General features: G+C 46.5%; 1 protein-coding gene across 2 annotated transcripts; it reads right to left on the reverse strand.

The window, feature by feature from the left end:
* Positions 1-1,758: 1,758 nt before the first annotated feature.
* BRD3OS (BRD3 opposite strand) lies at positions 1,759-5,712 on the reverse strand. Of its 2 annotated transcripts, none has more exons than XM_073640791.1 (3): positions 5,518-5,662; positions 3,551-3,733; positions 1,759-2,729 (listed from the first exon to the last, which is right to left on the reverse strand). In XM_073640791.1, exon 3 carries the CDS (start codon positions 2,577-2,579, stop codon positions 2,328-2,330), a length of 252 nt encoding a protein of 83 aa, XP_073496892.1. In that variant the 5' UTR covers positions 2,580-2,729; positions 3,551-3,733; positions 5,518-5,662; the 3' UTR covers positions 1,759-2,327. The 2 variants fall into 2 exon arrangements, 1 of the variants encoding a protein (XP_073496892.1); XR_012247451.1 differs by having other exon boundaries at positions 2,586-2,729; positions 3,605-3,733; positions 5,518-5,712.
* Positions 5,713-9,520: the final 3,808 nt, after the last annotated feature.

A 9,520-nucleotide genomic window follows, 5' to 3' on the forward strand; every position in this document is an offset into this window, starting at 1 on the left:
TTGGAGGCCCTCTCATGCTCTGAAACTAAAACTGATGTGGAAGAGAAGTACCACCTTTTTATTTAGTAGGTTCCTGTCCTTGGTGGGTGGATACCCTCTATCAGGTGGTGCTGTCATGTGCTCTGTAAAATCCCATTCCTGCTAAGTAACTAGGATCTTTAGTCTCCTCCATGTTCACACAGTCAGCATCATGGTGTAAACTTCGACCAGACATCCCTCCTCTGTAAGTGCAGTGTTGGTGCGCTTGTAGCGCCATGAGGGTAAGAGCCCAGAACGACTAAAGTAACTGAGATTGTAACAAACCCAAAACATAAAAATTTGCAGTGCACCCTAACTGTGCCAAAACCACTTTGCCGTGGGTGATGTTAGGATAAGTCTGGCTGTATTCCAAAAAAAAGGGGGAATTTTTCTGGAATTTATTCTGGACGTGACCAGTAATCCTGCTGTTCCCCATCTTGTCTGTTACATGGCAATGTAATATTTGATGCAAACTGCATGGATAATTCTCCACCTTTGTGATCCAGTGTCCTACTTTATGGAATGGATTTTCTATGCTTGGTGGCTTGTTACTGTGTGGTTTTCCTATGCATCGCTGTGGTTTGTTGGTGTCATACGTTGTAGATCGTCCAGGTGGACGATTTAGTACAGATTTCACCTGATAAGCAGATGATGCTTGAACCCTGTGAGCGCTTGCCCGGTGCCGTCCGCTCTTCACTCATCTCCATCAGTGACATTCAAGGTTTTTCTTCCTCTCAGGGGCCAGGTGTCACCCTTTGTCCTGATCAGCTTTTTAGGGTACAGCCAGAGGTGGCGGCCATACTACAGTTAGTGTGGTGCCCTTTATAAATGGGAAACGATTTTCCCACACGGCAGTACAGCCATGACAATCTATTGGAAGTTTGATCAGGTAATCTATATGCAACCTGGTACAGGCCGACAGTGGCCTGGGTAGCTGCAATGCGAGCTGGATTTACACCCACCTGAGACAGCCTGTGATGTATGGTTTGGCAGAACTCAACAGTATCATATACGCCTGTGAGGACAATTGCAGGGCCAGAGACCCGTGACTGCTTCGGCCATCACAAACCATATTCACACTGCGAGAGTCAGACCCACTGTCAGTCTAGTAGTGCACAGGGGCTATTTGTCACCGATTCGAGGTCTCATTTAGGAATCAGGCTTGGACATGTAGAAAAATTAGCCCAAATTTGAGGACAATAGTCTGATCTCAGCCTTAGGCCACATTCACATGTTCAGTATTTTACATCAGTATTTGTAAGCCAAAACCAGGAGTGGAACAGTCAGGGAAAAAGTATAATAGGGATATGTCACCACTTCTGCATTTCTCACCCACTCCTGATTTTGGCTTACAAACACTGATGTCAAATACTGACCAAATACTGAATGTGTAAACATGGCCTTAGAGACTATCTGAGCCCGGCTCAGTTTCGCTGGAGGCCTCTGGCTTACTGTGTACAATATAACACAGAGATATATTTGCTTTCCCCCTAAGACTGACACCTCCTGCTGTTTGTTCCATTTCTTGCTGTTATCGGAAATGATGGGTGCAGTATATTATTTTGTGAAACACGGGGGGGCACTTAGGGAAGTTCCTTCATAACATGTAGTAAAACTGAGTGCAAATCCCTGAAGCAATCTCCATGCAGACACTGAAGAGGCAGGGGATGATGGAAGATTTCAGCTCTGGAGAAACGTATTCACAGTGGTGGAGACGAGCAGCAGATTTATTCTGAACACAGTAAGAATCCACAATACAATGACACTAACGAGGATAATGCCACAACCGCCACTGCTCTAGGAATCCCCTCCACAAGGGATCATCGCTTATCTGACACCATCCGGATTTGCCAACCATAAGCTCCATGTATCAGTTCTTTTCATGAGAACCCCTGGTTAACAGGCATTTCTTATACTAGGGGAATGCACTTTAAGGCATTTCCCTTATCACTTTAGCTCTCGTAGAGCAATGGTGTTATGCGCTGGATGATACAGGTTGCTGATGAATCAATATAACATCACAAATGGAGGAGAACTAACCCCCATATTCTGTATCCTCTCCTTTTTACGAGTACAGTCCAAGGGTCACATCACCTTTGTGTAAACGTCCATTATTCTCTCCCGCTGTCACTTTCCCTGCAGGTTGCTCAATTAGCGCTATCATCAGCAGCGCCAAGTGTGTTGTCATTGCATGTTAGGAGGTCTACATGATGAGTGCAATAGAAGAAAGCGGGCGTCCGCCGTGTATAAGGGAGAGGCCGCAGTATAACATAGATGGGTGCTCCGTGCATAAATGAGGCGCTAACAAGTCACATGACTGCACAGAACTTGGAATGGCCAGTGTCCCGGGAAATGCTGTTCTTATCTCGGACTAGTATGGACTGGTTCCCATACTGGGAGTACCACATGCTCTGACTGCGGCTCAGGTAGGTGCCGGGTGGAGCGGCCTCCAGCTTCTGCTGCTGCTGCTGCCAGATAAGTAGTGAGGTATCACGGTATCTCAGCCTGGCATATCCCTCCGACATGGCCTTCTCCGCCAGGGGCATGCACCCTGTGCTCATTCTGGATCAGTGCTTCTGCGTACCTTCTAGCAAATTCTGTGTATCGCCCCGAAACTGCGGAACCAGTCTCATTTTAAAATTTGAGACTCCGCTATCAGCAGGGGAAAGAAACAACCACCAGGTGAACCGCATCAACATGAATCACATGACCTGCGAGAGAAAGTCACCCGAAGTAAGTCTTACATCACTTACCCCAAATATTAGCACCACTGCCCCGTACCCCGAGTGTCAGCATCATTATTCCATACCCCGAGTGTCAGTGTCATTATTCCGTACTCCGAGCATCAGTGTCATTATTCCGTACCCGTGTGTCAGTGTCATTATTCCGTACCCCGAGTGTCAGTGTCATTGTCCCGTACCACGAATGCCAGTGTCCTTATCTCGTACCTTGAATATCAGTGTCATTATCCTGTACGCCGAGTGTCAGCGACATTATCCCATACCCTGAATGTCAGTGTTGTTATCCCATACTCAGAGTGTGAGCGTCACTATCCCATTCCCCGAGTGTCAGTATCATTGTCCTGTACGTAGAGTGAGAGCGTCATTATTCCGTACCCTGAGTGTCACTGTCATTATCCTGTACCCCGAGTGTGAGCGTCATTATTCCATACCCCGAATATCAGCGTCATTATCCCATTCCCCGAATGCCAGTGTCATTATCCCGTACCGTGAGTATCAGCGTCATTATCCCATACCCCGAGTGTCAGTGTCATTATCCTGTACCTCGAGAGTCAGTGTCAATATCCCGTACCGAGTGTCAGTGTCATTATCCCGTACCCCGAGAGTCAGTGTCATTATCTCGTACCCGGAGTGTCAGTGTCATTATCCCGTAAGAGTGTCAAGTGTCATTATTTCATACCCCGAGAATCAGCGTCATTATCCTGTACCCCAAATGTCAGTGTCATTATCCCGTACCCCAAATGTCAGTGTCATTATCCCGTACCCAGAGTGTCAGCGACATTATCTCGTACCTTGAATGTGTGTCATTATCCTGTACGCCGAGTGTCAGCGACATTATCTCGTACCTTGAATGTGTGTCATTATCCTGCACCCCGAAACTGCGGAACCAGTCTCATTTTAAAATTTGAGACTCCGCTATCAGCAGGGGAAAGAAACAACCAACAGAGGAACCGCATCAACATGAATCACATGACCTGCGAGAGAAAGTCACCCAAAATAAGTCTTACATCACTCACCCCAAATATTAGCACCATTGCCCCGTACCCCGAGTGTCAGCATCATTATCCCATGCCCAGAGTCTCAGTGTCATTATCCTGCACCCAGAGTGTCAGCGTCATTATCCCGTACCCAGAGTGTCAGCGACATTATCCCGTACCCCGAGTGTCAGTGTCATTATTCCGAACCCCGAGCGTCAGTGTCATTATCCCGTACCCCGAATGCCAGTGTCTTTATCTCGTACCTAGAATGTCAGTGTCATTATCCTGTACGCCGAATGCCAGCGTCATTATCCCGTACCATGAGTATCAGCGTCATTATCCCATACCCCGAGCGTCAGCTTCAAAATCTCGTACCCGAGTGTCAGTGTCAATATCCCGTACCGAGTGTCAGTGTCATTATCCCGTACCCCGAGAGTCAGTGTCATTATCTCATACCCGGAGTGTCAGTGTCAATATCCCATACCGAGTGTCAGTGTCATTATCCCGTAAGAGTGTCAAGTGTCATTATTTCATACCCAGAGAGTCAGTGTCATTATCCTGTACCCCGAGTGTCAGCATTGTTAACCCGTACCCCCGAGTGTCAGAATCATTATCTCATTCCCCGAATGTCAGCGTCATTATTCCGTACCGTGAGTGTCAGCGTCATTATCAAGTACACTGAGTCTCAGCGTCATTATCCCGTACCCCGAGTGTCAGTGTCATTATCCTGTACCCCGAGTGTCAGCACTGTTACTCCGTACCCCGAGTGTAAGTGACATTATACCGAGTGTCAGCGTCATTATCCTGTACCCCGAGTGTCAGCACTGTTACTCCGTACCCCGAGTGTAAGTGACATTATACCGAGTGTCAGTGTCATTATCCTGTACCCCGAGTGTCAGCACTGTTACTCCGTACCCCGAGTGTAAGTGACATTATACCGAGTGTCAGCGTCATTATCCCATAACCTGAGTGTCAGCGTTGTTACCCTGTACCCCCGAGTGTCAGCGTCATTATCCCGTACCCCAAGTGTCAGCGTCATTATCCCATACCCGAGAGAAAAAAAGCAAAGGGTAGAGCAGGCACCAAGCATAGTAAATAATCAAATATAGAGGCAGTGTATTGAAAACATTGTAGAAATTTTATTATATCTATAATAAAATTTCTACAATGTTTTCAATACACTGCCTCTATATTTGATTATTTACTATGCTTGGTGCCTGCTCTACCCTTTGCTTTTTTTCTCTCATTTATTTCTCAGGGACTTTGGCACAGGTGTATGTCTTATCAATAGGTGGTGCTGGGTCTTATATATTTTTCATATTTTCCCATACCCCGCATGTCAGTGTCACTATCCCGTACCCCGAGTGTCAGTGTCACTGTCCCGTAAATTGAATATCAGTCACTATTCTGTACCCCGAGTGTTAGATTCACTATCCCGTAGCCCAAGTGTCATTATCAAGTATCCCGAGTGTCAGTGTCATTATCCCGTACCCCGAGTGTCAGCGTCACTATCCCATACCCCGAGTGTCATTATCCCGTACCCCGAGTATCATTATTCCGTACCCCTAGTGTCAGCGTCATTATCCCGTACCCAGAGTGTCAGCGTCATTATCCCGTACCCAGAGTGTCAGTGACGTTATCTCGTACTCCGAGTGTTGATGTCACTACCCCGTCCCTCGTGCCCTCTGCAGCCCTCCGAGGTGTGGGGGTCACTGTATATATTCGGTTCCTCTCTTGAGTTTCCGTTTGGGGACCCTCTTTCCCAGACACCCAGCGCTCACCTGCTAATCATCGAGGCCCCTTGCAACCATGGTAACCGAGCTCCTACTGAGGCGTGAGCTGACAAACCCTTCCCCCAGACACAAGAATTGAGCCCCAAGGTTCCGCCCTGAGTCTTGTCCGCACCGCTGTGGACGCTGCTCCTGTGCTCCGTGCACCAAGTGATGGAGGAAAGACTGAGAGACACGGAGGGAGGTAAATTATCGAAGTACACAAGACTGACTGTGTACTGAGTTAGCTCACAGGAAAGATTAGATACAGTACCCAGGCGGCGCATTACTGCAGTGTGTACGGGCTGATTCGGTACACTGTATCTCAGCTGTCCTGGGTGATGCACTCACTTTGGGGCGGGGATTCTGTATATTCGGGTCCGGGCGATCTTTAGACTGTGATGGAGGAATCATTCGTCATTTTCTGTGCCCGTTCCCGCGGTCTGTGATATTCCACGCCCCCGTTATACTGTACCGTGGATGTAATAATTCTACACACCCGTCATCTGCCTGCGGGGACGGAAGCCTTTTCTTCCACAGAAAAGCATGTGTGTTACCAAGACGTCTGCCAGAAGCATGTGGGCAAGGTGTTCTGTCTGATGGGACCGAGGTGCAACTATTCGGCCATGATCCCAAAAGGCACAAAGCCGACACTGTACATCACCAGAAGACCACCATCCCCACCGTGAGACATGGTGGAGGCAGCATTGCGCTTTGGGGTTGGTTTTTGGCAGCTTGAACTGGAGCTTTAGTCAAAGTGGAGAGAATTATGGACAGTCCGAATGTCAGACAGTCGAAACCATCAGCCTCTGCTAGAAAGCTGAAGATGACTTTCACCTTTAAGCAATCTCCAAACCACCAAAAGACTGGCTTCACAAGAAGATAGAAGTTCTGCAGTGGGCTAGCCCAGACCTGAACCCAAGTGACAATCTATAGTGACCTGAAGAGGGCGCTGTGCATAGGCGATGGCCCCGCAATCTGACAGGTGTGGAGCTACTGTAAGGAAGGGGCGGGGGGGTCGCCCATTCTAGATGTGCCACGCTGATAGACCCCGACCCAAAGAGACCGAATGCTGCCAGAAGTCAGCAGGGGCTGCAAAAAAAGGATTAGTGTAAGGGTGCGCAGATTTATGCAACAACATTATTTTACTTCTTTATTTTTATTTTTCAATCTGAAAAGATTTTAGTTTTTCTCAATGCATTTGTACAGATTATGGGCAACATTAAAGGGGAAAAATGTTCTGAAAAGATTCTTCTCCATGACAAAATCTGACATTTTGACAAGGGTGTGTAGACTGCGTAGATTGTGCAGATTTACTATCTGGTCCTCTTTGAGTTTCTCGTCAAAGGAGACGTCTGGAAGAGAAATTTCCATAGATTGATGGGTAAATGCAGAATGTTTGCCTTGTAAGGTTGCCTGATGGAAGTTGTAGTTTAGAGAATGATTGATTTTTTTTTTCTTCCATCAAATAGGAATCAAGTCAGTGAGGTGTCGCTATTCACATTAATGGCGCATTTCTGTGATACCTGGCGCCATGTCTCATTATTCCTCAGCCTCCGCACGGGGATGCCCACCCTCTAATGATCAGGTCACGCAGAGCTGTGTACAGACAGGCCGCTATCTTTGATCCTGCCAGCAGTGGTTGATTGCTGCTCTTGCCGGATAGTATTCAGTGTACTATATACTCGTTCCTTCTGCACTGTTCTCATCTTTGTGTTCGCCAATAACCTGAAGGTCATCAATGTAGTAAACCCAGCAGCATCACATGGTCAGGGGATCTTTGCACCCAGAGCGGCCTCTTCTGCACCTTCGTGTTTACTTGTACATTGCAGTTGTAGCATATGTGCACATTTATTCCACTTGTTGGAAGGTGCTGAAGGACTGTGTAATTTATGTGTTTGTCGATGTGGCCCTCATGCTGCTTAGGGCCCCTGGCAATGAATGGGCATGGCAGCTTGTCAGGGCTACCACCATTTTTTCACATTAGATTGGGTGGATTGAGTATTTACAAAATCATTATGCAACAATCCTTCTCCATTTGTTATGGAAATACAAATCCCATCATGCTCTGTGAACTGGCATTAGGCTTTGTTTGTGAATCAACCTTTTGCCCCCATTCTGCACCGAGAGCACCAGATGCAATGAATGGACATGAATAACCTTGGTTACTTGGAGGCACCTTGACTGCATTTTGCCACTAGATGGCAGCAAATGGCTAGTTTTGCTTGATGCAGAGTCTACCAGCTGTGCTCCACACCTGCGGCTGTCAGGGCATGCTGGGAGTAGTAGTTTTGCAACAGCTGTAGCTGTTCAGGTGGGAGAGAACTGGTGTATGGTATAAATGATTCTGGGACATTTACCTTTGGAGATTTCCCATATCCCAGTCTAATGCCATTATTAGTGAGAAGCGACCCAGTTTATAATTTAAGCTCCTGGAATGTGTCCTGGTCCCCAGAAATCACTGATCCAAATATGTTATTTCCATAATTATATAGCCTACGAGTTGCTTACAGTATGTCTGCATCACTAGGGATGAAAGTGTTTTGTGTCCGCAGTTAAAAAAAGAGCAAATGTACTTCAGACAAGCACTATTTGATCAAGCAGAGCTGCAGTGTAAAGTATTGTGAAGGAACAGGGTGGTGGCCTGAGACTCTGATGAAGGAGGAGATGGATTTCAGACTTAATTAGTAGGTGGAACCGAACTGGATCCTAGTTATGTCTTAATAGAGCAGTGCTGCAGTGTAAAGCTTGGTAAGGACTGTCATCAGTCTAAGCGTCTGATGAGACAGGAGATGAATATCAGATTATATCTGAAGATGGAGTCAGTAATTTTAGCTGTGTGATAACAGAGCAGAGCTGCATTGTAAAGCATGGCGGGACTGTGCAGCCTCTGATGACTCAGGAGATGTATTGCAGACCACCTCTGACTCCTATAGGCAATGCTCCTGAGCCAGAGTCATGATAGCTCAGCTGATTAGCCTCAGCCGTAGTTGTTTATGGAACATTCAGGGTGACATGTCCACGGCAGAAGGCTCCTGGGGTCCCCATCACTCTCATATGTACAATACATGGATCTGGGTCTCCCCTTAACACTCCCCGCAGGGCTGCCGCCAGGAATTTTTGGGTCCCCTTGAGACTCCGCCCCCACCCCTCGAACCTTCCACAGTCCCACTGCCCACTCTTGGAAAAATTCCACTTCTGCACCACGTCCTCATCAATCACACATTAACAGTTCCCACCAAACACCATATCACATACATAGCCAGCAGCTTTTGTTTTGCCCAAAAGATTTCTTAAGCCACTATCAGGACTTTTGGTCGGGCCCTACTCTGCTCTAACTTATTAACCATTTCTTAGAATACCCAATACTCTTTTTTTAGGTATATTTTTATTTCTGGGAATGTGTCACATACAGTACAGACCAAAAGTTTGGACACACTTTCTCATTTAAAGATTTTTCTGTATTTTCATGACTTTGAAAATTGAACATTCACACTGAAGGCATCAAAACTATGAATTAGCACATGTGGAATTATATACTTAACAAAAAAGTGTGAAACAACTGAAAATATGTCTTATATTCTAGGTTCTTCAAAGTAGCAACCTTTTGCTTTGATGACTGCTTTGCACACTCTTGGCATTCTCTTGATGAGCTTCAAGAGGTAGTCACCAGAAATGGTTTTCACTTCACAGGTGTGCCCTGTCAGGTTTAATAAGTGGGATTTCTTGTCTTATAAATGGGGTTGGGACCATCAGTTGTGTTGTGCAGAAGTCAGGTGGATACACAGCTGATAGTTCTACTGAATAGACTGTTAGAATTTGTATTATGGCAAGAAAAAAGCAGCCAAGTAAAGAAAAACGAGTGGCCATCATTACTTTAAGAAATGAAGGTCAGTCAGTCCAAAAAATTGGGCAAACTTTGTCCCCAAGTGCAGTTGCAAAAACCATCAAGCGCTACAAAGAAACTGGCTCACATGAGGACCGCCCCAGGAAAGGAAGACCAAGAGTCACCTCT

Source organism: Phyllobates terribilis, unplaced genomic scaffold (genome assembly GCF_046119375.1).
Source record: "Phyllobates terribilis strain yellow unplaced genomic scaffold, ASM4611937v1 Scaffold_7__3_contigs__length_470593459, whole genome shotgun sequence".
Classification (NCBI taxonomy): domain Eukaryota; kingdom Metazoa; phylum Chordata; class Amphibia; order Anura; family Dendrobatidae; genus Phyllobates; species Phyllobates terribilis.